At 40.1% G+C, this 17,146-nt stretch overlaps 1 protein-coding gene and 1 long non-coding RNA gene across 3 annotated transcripts; one reads left to right on the top strand and one right to left on the bottom strand.

The window, feature by feature from the left end:
* Positions 1 to 1,387: 1,387 nt before the first annotated feature.
* LOC103142357 (palmitoyltransferase ZDHHC18-like) lies at positions 1,388 to 16,625 on the bottom strand. 2 transcript variants are annotated; one of them, XM_016674490.1, is made up of 9 exons: positions 16,137 to 16,625; positions 13,693 to 13,853; positions 11,562 to 11,711; positions 11,233 to 11,370; positions 9,958 to 10,009; positions 9,523 to 9,625; positions 8,527 to 8,636; positions 7,746 to 7,869; positions 1,388 to 4,214 (listed from the first exon to the last, which is right to left on the bottom strand). In XM_016674490.1, the coding sequence occupies exons 1-9, from the start codon at positions 16,379 to 16,381 to the stop codon at positions 3,855 to 3,857; spliced, it is 1,443 nt and encodes a 480-aa protein (XP_016529976.1). In that variant the 5' UTR covers positions 16,382 to 16,625; the 3' UTR covers positions 1,388 to 3,854. The 2 variants fall into 2 exon arrangements, with proteins under 2 accessions (XP_016529976.1, XP_007558449.1); XM_007558387.2 differs by having other exon boundaries at positions 7,767 to 7,869.
* Positions 16,450 to 16,835, top strand: LOC107836928 (uncharacterized). Its single transcript, XR_001662904.1, has 2 exons — positions 16,450 to 16,541; positions 16,619 to 16,835. It is a non-coding gene; the product is annotated as an uncharacterized LOC107836928 (long non-coding RNA).
* The last annotated feature ends 311 nt before the right edge of the window (positions 16,836 to 17,146 follow it).

The raw sequence follows: 17,146 nt of genomic DNA, 5'->3' as shown, positions 1-17,146 counted from the left end.
AAGTCACCAGTGAGCCGGGTGAGGAAACCCTGCGAAGGAGCCCTGGAGATGAGAAAAGCCTTGGAGGGGCCCTAGAGACCGGAGACTACAAGAAAGCTTTACATGCCGGAACCCATATAGGTTCTAAAGAGGCTAAGGTCCACCAGGACGTTCTGCAGTTTAGGGCCCCTGGTGGAGCTCTGCAAAGACTGCTGAGCTGCTGCCAGTTGAGAGGCTGCTGGTTCTACTGCCATCTGCATTGGGCAGCTGAGCAGTCACTTTGGGCGGCTGAAATCCTGCTGCTGCAGCTGAAGGAAAAGAAACAGGGGCCGAAGTACCTTGATGCCAACGTGGCGCAGACTTAAGACAGAGGAGGACATTGGGTCAAGGAGTGGAGGAGTTAGAGCAGGTCATTCTGATGGTAGTAGTAAGGATGGGTCATGGAGTGGATGTTGTCCTTTAGGACGTCATTGGCCAGTATTAAAAAAGAAAAAAACATCTGTCGTGTCCCCATAGAAAATAGTGTTCCAGATTGCACTCACTTAGCTGGGGAGGAGCTTCTACTGTTTCTGGGGCTGACAGCTGAACTGCAGCTGTTACTGGAAGCTGAGGAACCATGATCTAGAGGCGTAGCCAGGGCTTAAAAGGTCAGAGGCGGGCTGCTAAGTATTTTTCTACTGATTTAATCTAAAAGCTACATTTTAAACATTGTCCTGGCAGCTGGTGGCAGCCATGGAAGGCGTAGTCAGGAATGGTATGTCCCTGATTAGTTGCTCAGCTTACATAGAATTGAGGCCAGCAAAGTTTTGACTATTGCTTCTGAGTTTTGTTTGTTACCTAGATGGTTAGCTACCCATCACCAGGGCAGGGCTCTATCCGACAGAGGAGGACAGGAGAGAAGAGGTGGACGCAGCACGCTTCTGTGTCAAACTGCCTGCTATGCGTGCAGCGCGTTCACACTGAAAGAGGCACATCATGTGTGTGTGTTTGGGATGTACGGGGGCGGTGTGGAGAGTATTGTCAGGCAAAATTACAAAAATTTGAGGCACCAGTAATATAGGCTTTTATAACCAGAAATGGATCTTACTTTACACACTGTAAAAAAAGGGCTACTTTATTTCCTAAAAGAGAACAGTGACAGGTGCTCTTGCAACTTTGGACAATGTTTTGTTGAGACTCATTGTACGGGTTCCCGAAACAGGAGAGTAAAATGATGTTAGCTTGTGTCAACCAAACAATAATCTTTTTTATTTTAAAAATCAAACAGAAAGGTTCAAACATCTGGATGACCAGAGGTTTAAATACTTAACATTTTAAAAGTACCATGCCTGATCAGGATTGGCTTACTGCTGCCATCTGGTGGTAAAAATTTAGTACTACGCGAACATAAAAGGCAGATTCATTGATCTGATGTTTGCTTTCCTTGCTTTTATTGGAAGAGGAACATTGGCTTAAATAAGCCCACAGTTCATACAAAAAGGAAACATTACATTTCTACTTCTGAATGCATTGCTTTCATTCACACTGAAGGTGCTGATGGGGTTTCGACACAGACGAAGAGAGAAGTTCATGCATGTGTCTCAACAGCTTATTGTGCTAACATGACCAATGGGGTCATTGTATTTTTGTGCAGCTATTGCCATCGTACAGTAATACATAAAACTTGCTTTTCAAGAGAGGAAAACTACAATTTTGCAACCTGAGAACCAATCTCTCCAGGAAAACGTAAAACAGATCTGTTAAAAAACACAAAATCAAATTATTTAAGAGATAAAAGGGGCAGGAACAGGTTTTGTTGTTGATAAACCAGAGTTGAAAGTGCAAGCAGGTATTTGTAAAAGAGGGGATGATGACAAATTGATGGGTCTGAGTTGCTTTGGCTCTACTTAAAAGGTGCTTTCATGTTTTTAGAGCTGTAAATAAAGACATTCTTATACAATAAAATACATGTTTAGTTATGACCATGCAGTTGCATTCTCTGTCACTTGTGTAGCACTGAAGGGATACACACCAGTACAGCTGATAAGACACATCTAACCCAGCAAGCTTAAAGGGAAAATCCACAAAAAACTCACATTGTGCTATATTCACAATTTTCAACAAAACAGCCAGGTAGCATCAAAATGGACTATGATTGAAATTATTCTGATTCGCGGAAGCCAGTTGGATGTTTATCATAGATACGAGGGATTTAATGGTGGTCAACATAAAACCTGAAAACGAAGGAAAAAAATCAGGGCAGAGGTTAGTAGATCAATTCCAAGCTTATTTCCAATTCAGCTGTCATCACTTACCATTTAAGTTGGAACCCAAAGAAAATGACACTCTATGGAAGGTTTGGTTCTACTGCATAAAATCAAGTTTGTCTGACTCAATAATTACACCCCAGATGTCTGAAAATGCCTTTTGACAACACACAACTACATTTAATTAGCCCCAATTTAAGGCATCTGCCTAATAAGAATAATATTTCAAGATATCTTTAATTTTGGTTTGTCAAGTCAAAATACCTTCCACAATATCTCAAATATCTTCACCGGATTCATCATTTGAAAGGTCACACATCCATAAGGAAGCTGTAAAGTAATTATGACGAGTCAGAATTACATTTTTAGATTTCTGAATTCATTTTGAGTTAATTTAGAAATCCCTCTTGTGGTGCCATTGAGCTGTCCAAAAAGGTGCCTGCAGAATTTTGGGTGTCTTGCACAAAATTGTCCGAAAATGCCATAACGTAGAAAGGTTTCAGCTGTATTCAGTTTAGTTCAAAAATATTTATGGGATATGTGGAAAATGCAAAAAAAAATTGTAAACTTGAAGACTGCTTCAGAAATCTGCAAAGAATTTTCTATTTTCTCCTCCAAGTAACACAATGCACTTAAAAATGGTTTTGAACAGAAAAACGTGCTTCTGTCAACTTTTCTTTTATTAATTTTCGTTATATTATCGAAACGTCAAAATGCAACGTAAATCTGTCATTTTGACTAGGAAAAATACTAATTCAAGATATCTGAATTAGAAAAGCTGTCCAATTAATGACATCTCTGATTCATTTGGAAATATCTTAAAAGGAATTTAAATTAGTCAAAATTATAGTTCTAGATATTTAGAATGTATTTTTGTCTTATTTGCTTTCAAAATAAATTGCACAAGTCAAATCTACATAACTAAAACTACATTTAAGATATCTATAATTATGTTGTCATTCAAGATATCTTTAATTACAGATTTGACTGATCAGAACAAAAAGTGAGACAGCTTAAATTTATTTTTGGACTAGTAATAATTTAATTGCTCATATATGAAATATATGTTTCAGATGCCAATCAATTAAAAAGATAAATATTAATTATCTTGAATTAAAGCTCCTTTACAAATTATCTCCTGTCATATACACTAGTCAGGATGTAATTAGAGATGTCTCAAATAGGTATTTCATCTTAAAAAAAAAAAGGAAAAAAAGCGATATGTCTGCTCATAAAACAAATTTCAGATATCTGGAATCAAACAGATTTTATGTTAAAACGGCTTGCCATAACGGTGGGGCATTTTGAAGTGAGGTTCAGTTAAAAGGTCATAAGCAGTTCATTTCTTACTGGCAGTAGATAACTGTTGTTGCATCGTCATTTAGAATAAATCCACGTTTGTTGGTCCCAGAAGGGGCAAAGGTCAAACAGGTTCAGTCACTCCTCTAAGCAATACCTTGAACATAGCCACACATAGAACCACCCTTCTACTAGATATGCAGCTGACTTGTAGGTCATGTTAACCTAAGAACCATTAAGACCCCAAACATGCCTCCATTTCTGCTCTTGTGACATCTTAAACATTAAATGTATAATGTGCTTTCTGAACCCATATATAACCGGAGTCAGTCACTGCAGTGTGGCAAACTTGGCTCCTCGGTGGCCCCTGTCGGTGGAGCGATGGTTCCCGTCATGGGAGGAAGGGGATACGTGGTCGTCAAAGGTGGGCCTGGGAGTATGTGAAGAGGCTCGTTTGTGCTTGTGCAAGCGACCTTTGGTGGGGAGCGGAGGAGAAGTGCTCCCATAGGTCTTGGAGTTGTGGTGGGTGCCACCGCATCTCTGGGAGAGCTCCAGGGAGGGGTCGGAGTTCAGAGCCGAGGTGTTTTCTGGGCAAGGAAGAGCTGTCTGAGGTTTCCCCTGAGGACACGAGGTGGCCAGAAGAGGAGTGAGAGCCGCTGACTCCAGCAAACCTTTAGGTCCCTGTACACACTGTGGAGGGGGATGGAAACAAAAGATAAGAATGAAGGCAAAACCCAGCAAAACTTAAAGGACAAACAACATGGCAATGAATTAGCTTAGTTTTAATAAACAGAGGCCTAATTTTAATACGGGCAGTTAGGTCTCTGTAGGACCAGTGTCAGAACTTGGTCCACACTGCAAGTCTGGTCTGTTTCTGGTGAGAGTTGGACTAAAGCTGCCCTTTGTCACTGATTCTCTTCATAGCTTTTACGGACAGAATTTCTAGGTGCTGAGGGGATCCATTTCTGCTTTTTGCTGATGTGGTTCTGTTGGCTTCATCAGGTCATGACCTACAGCTTTCACTGGAACGGTTCACAGCTGAATGTGAACTGATGAGGATCAGTGCCTCCAAATCCGAGGACATGGTCTTGAGCCGGAAAAGGGTAGATTGCATTCAGCAGGTCAGGGAAAACGTCCTGCCTCAAGTGAAGGAGTTTAAGTAGCTTGTGTTTTTGTTCACGAATGAAGGAAAAAATGGAGTAGTAGGTCAAAAGGTAGATTGCCACTGCCTCTGCAGTGATATGGGTGTTATACTGGTCTGTCGTGGTGAAGAGAGAGTAGAGTCCAAAGGAAAATCAACGGTTGACTGCCTGCTCTCATCTATGGTCACCAGCTTAATATTGGGTGAGAAGCTTGAACATCCTGGAGGGACACAGAGTCCAGCCGCTGCTTCTCTACATCGAGACAAGCTAGTTGAGGAGGTCCGGGTATCTGGTTAGGACACCTCTTGGACTCCCTCCCTATAGAAGGAGTCCAAGAGCCGACCTGGGTCTCCTTCAGGTTGGCTCATCCCACCTGGAGGAGACCCAAAGGAAAATCCAGGACACACTGGAGAGTCTATGTTTCTCGGCTGGCATGAAGGAGCTGGACCAAGTGGCTGGAGAGAGGGAAGTCTGGGTCTCTCTGCTTAGGCTGCTACAGCCGCAACCTGACCTCATATAGTATAAGTGGGTGGGCGGACGGACGGATGGAAAGCATAAATTTTGAGACAAAATTGAGGTTTTGTTTAGGCCAAAAAGCTCAATTTTGGCTTCATTTGTCCAATGTTGTCTGATAATTAAGATTTTGTCAATGTAGCAAAAAAGCAAAACAGAAGAAACCTGTGAAGGCGGCAAATACTTTTACAGTGAAACCTATAAAATGCTGAAGGGTCACACTCCTATTCATGCATCATGGCAGTGCTGGTAGATAAGCATGCAGGGCAGCTGGGGAAACAGAGACAGCAACAGGTACTGGATCAACATGCTTCCCCTCCCTCTGTCTGAACATGCTTACCATGCTCAAGTCTCGTCATTTCTGCTCTAAAAGCAGCTTATTAGCCAGCACAGGACACTGCAAAGTCCAGACATGTCTCCTCCTGACGATGGAAATGGGGTACAAGCACAGAGACACACCACAGACACAACAGTGAGTTGGGGGGCAACTGAAGACACACAAACCGGGTGTGGACCAAAGATCAGCTGCAAGGTGGAAATGTTTAGTCTGAACGGTGAGGAAGGACCAACGGAACGGGGAGGGGAGCACAGAAGGAATGCGACAGGTCTGGGGTCTCACTTATAAAGGTGGAGTACAAGCAAAATGGGGCCTAAACCTGGTACAAAGGTTGTGATGTAAAATATCGGTATCAGTATCGGTATCAGATCGACGGTAAGGTCAATACTTTAATTTAGGACTCACTCTTGAGTTTTATTTTGCTTTTGTATTGCAGTTTCTCAACTCTACTTCAAAAATGTTTTGCTGTGATTTGCTCTCATTTCTGGACTTTATTTAGAAAACACAAATGTGTTTCATTTCTGTCGTTTCTACACTAAAAAAGAAAAAAAAGAGAATGGAGAATGGAGCTTCAGCTTAAAAATTGGTTAATTTGTGACATATAGTCGAAAGAAGTTTATCAAGTTAACTTTATTTACATTTTCTGTATCATGTACATATGTCATTAAAGTATTTTGTAGACACTTATGAACATTACTTAAATTCTATCATAGGTTTTAAAAAGCATAATTAAAAAAAACAACACAAAAACATCTAATGGTCAGAAGTTTGATGACATATCAAGCTTAAATAAAAGTTATCGGTATTGATATCGATGACACTGTATTCACTTGATATCGGATCGATACGAAAATATGCTGCATCACACACCTCTACTGCATAGTCTAATAAGGAGGAAGGGAATAAGGAGGAATGTTGAATAATTGTGCTAGATTTTATTTAAGAAAGTCAAAATAAGAAGGTGAACTTTCTGGATTTATATTTGTAAAAAAGTTGAAAACCGAGTATTTTTTCCTTCCAATGTACATGTTTTCTGTGGTGTTGGTTTATCACATAAACTCTGAATAAAATACATAATTTGTGGTTGTATTGTAGCACAAAGAAATGTGAAAATGCCTCAGGCATTGTACTGCAAGACACAGTACATTCATTCAAACACAACGGGAAAAAAACTATAGAAATGGCTTGAAAGGCGTTCCTCTAGCATAAACAAAATCCCACCTTCATATGCCAAAAAGCAGCTATTTGATATCAAAGTAGACTGAAACTGCACCCGAGGTGCAGAAACTACTGTAAACAAAAGTTCTTAGCAAGCCTCCAGAATCCTTTTGTATCCACCTCTGATTTGGGAGAACAAGAAAACAACAAAAGAAAGTTTTTCCTTCTTACTATGCCTGAACTTTTTGAAAATACTCCAAACAATTAAAATACACAATAGCAGCGTTTCCATTGAAAATGTAATTGCACAATTTGACATTTTGAAAATGAATCTGCTTACTGGAAGCACACCCATTTCTTAAAAAATAAATTTAAAAAAAGAAAATGTTCTGGCGCGAGTACGAGATGAGGTTTTTTGACTGCATGGAATTTGGTTTATTTCGCAAAACTCCAGTGGAAATACTTTTTTTGCATCACACGAGTAACATGATGAGCAGCCGGATGTTGCCGCTGGCGCAAACCACGAAGAAGAAGGTGACAGGAAGTCGTTGGAGGATGATGTCACAGCATGTTTTCAGTGACGTTGCGTGAACAAACTTATTCACATATGATTTTAATTACGTTTCTTCAGAAATGGAAACACCGCATTGCAGAATTGTGTTTTTTTCTACATTAGCGGTATACTGACAAAGTTTTACAACCATTTGTAATGGAAACCCAGCTACAGAAAGACTTTATACAACCATCAGGAACAATGAAGTACAGCAACGTCTGTGCTTTTACTAAATGGCAAACAAACAGTGCCTTTCTATGACGTAAGTCTGGCTGAAATTCAAGTAGTTGTCGCTGAGAGAGACATCAAGCTTGAAATCACGATGAATGTTGACTAGTGACAGCAGTTTGAATACAGCACAGAGGGGAGGAACCTCCACAGGACACTGGGAGACAGACAGGCAGACAGACCGCTCTGGGACTACAGCAGGCAGCAAGGATTCACGCAGGCAGGGCTGCAGATTTAGTTTGATTCAGGAACAGGGAAAAATCAGCGGAAGATTTCTGCAAGTCAAGGACCAGATGGGATGATCCTCCTACCACGTTTATATCGCTTTTAGTGTTTGGATTGGGCAGCTCCAAGTCCACGCCGCTCGTCTGGGCCGGCTCATCCGCGGGCAGGAAGCCTCGTCTGTCGATCAAGCTTTAAAGCCAGAAAGAAAAAAGAAACTAATTAGGGTTAATAGGGTTAATTGCATTTAGAGCAAACCTCTTGTATAGTGGGTATTCTTAGTAAGGAATACGCTCTAATGAAGATGTATACGGAACAAAAAAACGTTTCAAACTGGAAGATTGACAGAGGAAACCAAATGTTTACGTACACTGTATGAAACTTTTTTATCCTCTTTGTCTGACATTAAATCAGACTAAACCTTCCCCTTTTCAGATCAGTAAGGTTCATCAAAACTATTTCTATCTGCCAAATGTAATGATGTAATGTGAAAATTGAAGAACTAAACACCAAATAATTAAAGATTGAGCTAATGCCACAGCACTGATCTAATAATAACCTAATCTAACCTCACATTATGTTATGCAGATGATCGGCAGGATGCTGCACCAGGTGGGGATTGCTTGGCCACACTGTGTTGTCTATAGAAATACATTTAATTTGCTGGCTGACAGCTCAAGCTTCAAACAGCAAACCACTAAACGACCAAATGGAAACTATAAAACTAAGAATTAGAGAGGGTTTTTTTTAACCTCTTCGAAAAATACTACTTTAACAAATCCTGCATCCTGATGAGGATTTAATACAAATAATGTCTGTTCAACAATCTTTGAAGCTTTAGAGACTGACCTGGGTGGCATGGGCACACAGAGAACTGAACAACAGTTAATAAAAATGTTTTTATGACTGTATGGGTTGGTTACAGCTTCTCCACTCTTCCCCGACCAGGAGCCTTTGATCTGAAAAAATAAATTAATAAATAAAAATACATGGTTGCACACTAGTCAGTTTTTTTAAGCAGATATTATAATGGTTTCCATTATGTAACAACTACACCCACACTTTCACATCCCACATATGTGTATATGAGCTTTTGGCATCTCTGCTACCAAAAATATATCCACCCGGTGTAGAGATCACAGGCTGTGGAAGTCCTGTTCCCTAGGATTTTATGTCTACAACTTGGCAAACTGCAAAAGTCAATGACTGACAGACAGGAAGGTGGAGAACAATAAAAGAAGAGTGCTGTGGTGGAGCAGGGGTTAAACACAACCCACATGTGGAGGCCTTATTCCTCGATGCGGACGTCACAGGTCCGAGTCTCGGCATTCACCCCCTCTCTCGTTACCCACTTTTCTGTCAATTCACTAACATATAAAGGCCACTGGAGCCTTTAAAATAAAATGAAATATTAAAGACAAATGGAAAGAAAACAAACAATAGCAGGCAATGTTAGTGAATGATGGGAGAATAAAAAAAGAGAGGAAGAAAGGTTTGGATGTAGTACAGAAAACAAGAAGAAAGAGGACAGGGGAAAGGAAGGAAAGACAGGTGGGCCATAAGAGAGGGATGAACGAAACATAGAATGAAGGAAATTCAGGAAATAACAAACAGAGGAGTAAAGAAAGTATGTATGGTCACAATTTAGACCAAAGGGATATGGAAATGCAAAGATCTTTTCCTATTTATCCAAACATGTACAGCACTGAAATCAAATGCCTGACTGCATAGCAACCACAGTCTTACATTTGTTGTTAATTTTTGTTATAATTGCATTTGCACTTGTCCAACTTTCATCCCATCACATTGAGCAGCAGCACATACTCTGATGTTTAGTGTACTTACGTCTTCATTGGTGGTCAGATTGGAAGCAACAAGGTAGGTATGGAAGCCCGAGAGGCCCAAGATAGACCAGACTGAGAAGAAGCATATAGCCAACTCCACTGCAGTAAACAAGTGGGTCAAAGAAAACATCACAGGAGGTTCAAATGATTCCACTGAGGAGTTTCTTTTTCTTTGGTACATGGTGTAGTACAACACAACGTTCAGAAAAAAGAACAAGTATTACTCACACTATAAATTCTGTAACTGATTTACTTATTGAAGCTGGTCATGATTTAACATTATGTCAGATTCTGAGTCATAAAAGCAGCAACCAGCAGCTTTCTAAAAGATGAAAGTAGCCGAATGTAGGAAGTCAGAAGGTTTTATACAGCCTTATCATCAGTTTACTCAGTATGAAACAGATGGCAGGGAAAATGAAACCCCATGAAAGGATATCTGCCAGGACTCTCCTGAAGGGCAAACATCAGGCCTTTTCCTCCTTTGGCCCCTAAAACAAAAAGCACAAACTACTGTAATTACAGACCTGATAGTGGAAAATAATCCTGAGCCTGAAGTTTTTTCCACACCCAGGAGGCAACGCACTTTTAACACATAACAGAATCATGTATAAAAATAACCCTTTCAACCCTTGGGTGGTTTCTGGGTTTGCGGGCTCCTGGCCCCAGATGTTTTTTGTGTATAATATACATGTTGCCAAGAGGCGCTCCAAGCATAAGCCCTGGGAGAACATGTTAAAAAAATCCCCTTAAGTGTTAAGATTCTAGTGAATTGTGTGAATGCAAACAGACAACATTCAGGCAGGACATGAACAAACCTAACGTGAGTCTGAATTACAGTAGATTCTTTGGGCGGAGCCCAAGGCTTCAGGGGCCCCTGAGCTCCTGGGGCCCTGAGTACAAATCCCAGGTAAACTCAGTAATCCATCCCTGCTTTTAACTAGTCTCTTCACTGCCTGCCTACTGCTCTTACCATGTGTTCACAACAACAGCGACTAGAGCTGTAAAACTGCCAGAAGTAATTCACTTTTTATGAACTAAAATGATAATAAGACTTTATTTAATGGGGACGACATGAGATGAATCAGGAACATGAATTAAACTATTAATGGTGTCAGTGGGTGTTCGTATCCCAAACAATGTTAGCTTTTCAAACATAGCTCAGGTGACTGCAGGACGTCTTTTAGTTGCATTTGCAATGTTGTCAAGGTGCTGCATTTTCGAGACATTGAACTGGTGCATTAAAAATGCTGACAGCGTTCATCTTAGCTCCTAAGAACTGTTGTTAATGAGAAGCTTGTTGTGATGATGAGCTGAAAGTGGAGAGTTTCAGCTCTTCTTAAAGAGTCAGAGGCCCAATTTCATGGTGTCAAATTACAAAGTCATATTTCTTTTCTTGATATATAAAGTATTTTTATAACAGCTAAAGGTAACAGTTACTTGATTGTGCAGTTACTTGATTGTGCTATCAATCACAAGAAGATGCATAACACCACTCCTTCAAAAATGAAACCCTAAATCATGCACAGATATAAACATGTTCTTACAGTTTATGGCTGGGCAGGACTCACATCTTTCCCATTATAGGTAACAATGATCTACTGTATGTTGAAAAGTGAATCGTGCCATATGGTGCCAATGTGAGACCAGAGAGTCCTCCATTCAGGGGTGTACGTGGGATTCCAGATGGCTGAAGAAAGAAAAAGTTTCTTACTCAAAGCCAGATGTGTGGTCACACAACCGAAGATGAACGCCGTCAGGAAAGACAGGGACACGATGAAGGTGTAGAAGAACCGGTAGTTGCGCTTCCCGACACAGTTCCCCACCCAAGGACAGTGATGGTCAAAACGCTCTGCAAGTTCAGGAAAATCTGATGAGATTTGACTGGAAAAGTACGAGAACAGCCCACACCAACCTTCCAGAACATGCTCTCTGTTAACGGAACCTGTGGAGCCGTGCTCACTCCAACACTGTGAACCCTCTGTCAATATTGACAGCTGGTAAAATGTCTCATGGTGTCTAGTGAGTCTATCCACAGCTCACCCACACAGTTGTCACACAGGCTGCAGTGGGATGTGCGAGGAGGCCGGAACATCTTGCAGGTGAAGCAGTACTTGAGCTTGATCACCTGCTGGTTGATGAGGACCTCCTTGGTGCGAGGCGGAGGCCGATAGCTGGCGTTCCCCGTGTCATCTATGGAGAGAGGCATTGCTTTTTTTTATAACATGATTCTCTTTGACGAGAAGCCCCAACTCACATCAGATGCCCTAACACAGCTGATCAGACCTCTTCCTGGGGATAAGTACTGATATGGATACAAAAAGTTAGAGTTCTTGCTCCTTGTCACCTCATGGTTCTTTTCCTCTAGAACAGGGTGTCCAGACTTTCTGTCACGTGAGCCAAAATCAATGAGGCAATAGTACAAAACTAAAATCAAGCAAATAAAGTTGTCTGATTATGTTTGTTTGTTGTTGTTGTTGTTTCTTCTTTTAATTTTTTGTAAGGGATGTTATTCATCGTAGATCCAAAACTTATAAAGGATTTTGCACCTTTATTACAAGAAAAACAATCTAGTTTTCAAGTTGATTGGACAAATTTATTCTCAGTATAAGAACAGGATTTGAGTTCACTTTCATTCAAAAAGCTTGCTATACTTAGCCAGGTTTGATAAAACAAATAAAAGCTGATTTGACTGTGGTAAAGTCAGATGTGGTTCCATTATAAAGCTTGGTAATAAAAAGACAAATACTTTATGTTGTAATTAACATTTTCCATTAAGTGTTTGATGATCTAGTGACGTCGTGTTTCCAGTCGGACTCGGTACGCTTATAACTCCAGTGAATTCTAAAAAAGTTGTCTCAACTGTCACTAGTGGAAAACACTTATATCACACAAAACTCTTAGTGTTTCCATGGAAATGACCATGATGAAAAACATCTCATGCTTGTATTGGTGAATACTTTTACAAAGAACTTTATACAACTGGACTTTTCTTATTGGTCTTGTAAAGTGTCTTGACTTTACCATAGTTGTGAACTGGCACCATCCAGTCACCATTGTGACTTCAGGAAGTCACAATGTTGCAAAATGAATTCATCATCGGCAAATTTTTTGTGGACTTGCAATTTTCACCAGTCATTGCAACATTTCTGTAAATCTGACCAATCACCTTCATGTTTTCTGTTTTCCCTTCTTTTCTGACCAATCGCAGAACCTCTGCTGAATTTGGACCAATCCCCATCTAATTTAACTTCTTGTTTCTCGACGTCTCTTGAAAGCTGAACCTGCGAGATGAAAGCATGTGTGACGCTAAAATGGTAACATTTATCCTTTTTATTTTTTGCAAAAACCAGAATGATGTGTTCTGCTTGATTTGTTTCCACCCCATAAACAGTTCACTGAATGATCGATATGGAATTCTTCTTTTGCACTTTGACCCTTCTTTGGAACATGATTCTACCTGTATAAGATGCTACTTCAAGAACTTGTAAATGGTATTTGCACTTTAAACATTAACCATGGTAAAATCCTGTCTTCCTTGGGAAGGATGGGTGTAACAGTTTTCACTCTTTTGTAAGACCATCTTACGGCTGAAATAAAGTTTTACGAAAATTGCAGCTTTTACCATAACTTTTGTGAAAAGGGGCCACAAACTCAGTCATTTTAAGCTGCAACAATCACAAAAATCATTGCATCCAGGAGGGACTGACTATGTAATGAAATAAAAGAAAATGAATGAACATAGCTTATACTTCTGAATAAATGTTTGCCACATGTGGCATAATCTTAAAATAACTTGAACAAAAGTAGCACAGTTGAATAAGATAGCCATCTTACATCACTGCCATCTTATGGCAGTGATGCTTTGGTCCTGTGTAGGAGGCTCCAAGGAGCACAGGAACAGAACTTTGGGTATTTTTGCCAACAAACACAACTACTGGAGAACTACTGACACATGTGAAGAGCAGGGAGCAAAGAAACTGAAAGAGGGCTGAATAATTTAACATTGTAATTAAACAGCTATATGAAGTTGACTTGACCTTGACAACGCTTTAGGAAGCCACTTTAAAGCCCTTGTGCCAAATGTTCTCTATATTTAGCAGCATAAACTGTTAATCTAAAGGCGGCAATGTGTCAAGAGGCCATTAAATATCCAAGAGACGTGGTTTCTTACCAATCTGCCTCTCGATGTCTGCGGCCTCCTCTGGAGTGGCTCGAGGCAGGATGCCAGGGTCAGTGAAACTGGTCTGGAGCAGCGTGATGAGCACGAACACAAACAGGACCCCTCCGATAGCAGGTATACAGCTGGTCAGGTGTTTGACCAGGAATGGGCAACTGTGACAATCACACACACACACACACACACAGACAGAGAGAGAGAGAGAGAGAGAGAGAGAGAGAGAGAGAGAGAGAGAGAGAAAGGAGGAGTTGCAAAGAGACTGACCTTAACCAGAGCTGGAAACAGATCAGGACGACTGCACTGTGGTTTACAGACGATCTGCTCTCATTTAATAACTCAGGCTTTTAATTACTGTCTGAAGCCCTGTGAGACAGAACACACTTTCCACCATGTGGTCACAGAGAGAATAGCAGCTTTTAGTGATCTTTTTTTGTTTTGTTTTGTTTTTTTGTTACTGAATTGCTTAGAGTTGTTTTACAATACTGTTAGCAGCCAGGAGAAGCATCATCATTTGAAGGGAAGAAGCAGGAAGTACGTTATCCATGGGTGCAGTTTCACTTTGGTAGTATAAATATGAAGGACCTCTTATACTTCAGGCATTTGGGAGTGATTTAATAATTCAAAACGACTCAAATTTAAGAAGTGTAAATCATAAGAGATGGTTTTAGACTTCTTTTTTAAAATTGTTGTTCTTCGGTGTATTTTTCTTCACTAACAAATGCACACTGTAAATAAACACGTAATGAATTACAGAATTTGATTGGAGGGATAGTCAAAACCAAAGGTCTTTGAAAAGTACATTAAAGAAAAAACAGATTATTCTGCTTTCTATGTGTTTGGGTTGATGACATCACAAAAGGCATATGAGCTGATGGATAAATACAATGTACAATTAGACCTGTCGTGATATCAAATTTTGCTTGTTGATAAATTGTTCCAGAAGTTATTGCAAAAAAACAATAATTCTGCTGTTTTTAAACCATTTTCACGTGTTATGTTGATAATGGCATAATAAATGCAAATTCGCTAAACTTTTATTTTGTAAAGAGCACTTCACACTGAAACTAGAAGATATTTTAAATATCCAAAATAAAACACAACAGCCAAAATCAATACATAAAAATAAAATAAAAACCACACACAATCGAAACATAAATAAATTGGATCATGAAGTCTCTAAGCAAAACGGCCCTTCAAAAAAGATTAATCGTCGGAATGGAAATTATCAAGCTTATTTTAATTTAATACGACATTAATTGGCTAATCGATTCATTGTTTATTGTGACAGGCTTATGAACGATGAGTGACTTTTGATTATTGGTGTAATGCTACGCAGAACTCAGCTAGACAAGACACGATATTGAGTTCATGGCAACAAGATGAGACGAGATTTTAACATTACTTCATAGAAATCTTCAAAGAGCTAACATAAAACAAGCAGTACATTAACTTAAGCGAATCCCTGAAGATTTTAGGTTTGACGTAGTCCAAATACGACTCCCAAACCTTGAGGAAAAAGTTTGTCTTCAAGTGTGAAACACATGTCTAATATTCTAATGGCATGAAATCAGCCCCTTGCACTACTTCGCTGCATCAGGCAGGGGCACAACTTTGAATTTTGATGTGCATGCAGACATTACATCATAGGTATGGGCCTCTGTTATTGATCACATCATTTACACATGCACAAACGGCTGTTAAATACAGAAAATGTGACTAGACATATTTTTTACGCCATCCTTGGCGCCCCCTGTAGCACAGCGCCCCTATTTGTCGTATATAATGCCATTTTTTGCGGCACTGGTATCAGGATACTTTTGTCTTGCAGCAAAAGTGAGTCTGGGATATGAATTTTTTTTTTAATCATTTGAGGTAATATTTTTTATCAGTAGGGACAAACGATCAATTTGAGCACATATTGCTAATATTTTCTGAATTTCACCATTTATATTAGCCTGTAAACACAAACAAAAACGATGTTTGAAAGTCCCAATTTCTGATTGACACTCATGACACACAGGAGAGTTCAGAACCAATGAAGTAGTGTTTGCAGTTTGGTGAAATTTGCATCGTTTGAAATGTTTTGTTGGATTTCCCGAGTTTTCTGAACAATCTTCTAAAACATGTTTTATTACTGTTCAGTCTCCCTGAAACCCATGCAATGTTTTTACTTATGACTACAAGAATTCCATGCAGCTATATGGAAAACAAACAACAACAAAAAAAAAACTGATTAAAAACTTGTTTAAAACAAAAGATCAAAATAACCACAGGAAAGGGCACGTGAATGCTTCGTTTTAGGAGGGGAAATTATCTTGAGTAAATGTTTGTTATTGAAACAAAATAGCAAACTATGATATGCTCTTTAGAAGTGAGGTTAATTTTACCAAACTTCAGTTGGTTTAAATATACGGAACAGAGTGGAAAACACAACTCACTCAAATATGAAAAATAAACCGCTCGTGACGAGGATAAGGCCCAGAGTGAGGGGAAAGACCCCACTCTGACGGGCCATCATAATCCGTCCATCGCAGAAGAAGCGGTTCTTCCCGGGGAAAACTTCCCACTTTCTCCTGGGTGTTCTCCCGTCATCGCCGACAGCCTGGTGTTGGTGAGAAGGGGGGCTCTGGGTGGGTGTCGGCAGCGCCTTCGGGTCGATCTGCTGATACTCACGGCTTTTCATGGTTTCTAAAACAGAGTGGGAGCTCTGTCCCGATTAGGGCACCGAGCGACAACATCACCGGATCCCGACCACTCTGCTGAGGTGGACGGCCGTCACGAGCGTCGTCCTTCCACGGATAGAACAAGCTAGTGATACCTCTCTGTGGATGGTCAATAAATAAGTGTGTTACTCCGGACTGCAAATAATGTCATTTTTAACCTCCATGCCGCTTCATTAACGATTCTTTTCCGTTTACAGGAAGACTGAATCCTAGCTGGAGCGATAATCCACTGCCCATAGTTAGCTTAGCTCTTCCACTCAGCAGCGCAGCCAGTTCATCCAGATGTGTCCTGATTTACTGAACATCACTGAGCAACATCCGTGTTGCTAGCTGCACGGCTTCCCACACATTTTAATCTGCATCACTTCTTGGGCTCGTCGTCCTTGTTTATATAGATGACACTTAACATAAAAACCTAAGTTGCTCTCAATTCTTTCCAGCGAGACCTCGAAACCCTTTTTTATTTTTTTATAACCTAATGGCTTAATGGTGAGAATTGCGGCTCATTTTCAAGATCCATATCATATGAGTCGGCTCTTCTAAAAGAACTACTTCGCCAAACGGCGCTTCGTGTCTTTTTTTTCTTTCTTTCTTTCTTTTAAGCGCAAGCGGCTCTGCATCTATGAGAGGGGCTAACATAAAGTGTTCTGCAGCATAATGTGGGTCACTTGATAGAGTCCGCTTTGTTTAATTTAATCTCAGATTAAAGCAATCTGTTCTGTGAA

The sequence above is a fragment of the Poecilia formosa genome, unplaced genomic scaffold (genome assembly GCF_000485575.1).
Source record: "Poecilia formosa unplaced genomic scaffold, Poecilia_formosa-5.1.2 Scaffold96, whole genome shotgun sequence".
Classification (NCBI taxonomy): Eukaryota; Metazoa; Chordata; class Actinopteri; order Cyprinodontiformes; family Poeciliidae; genus Poecilia; species Poecilia formosa.
This window is presented reverse-complemented; position numbering and strand designations above follow the sequence as displayed.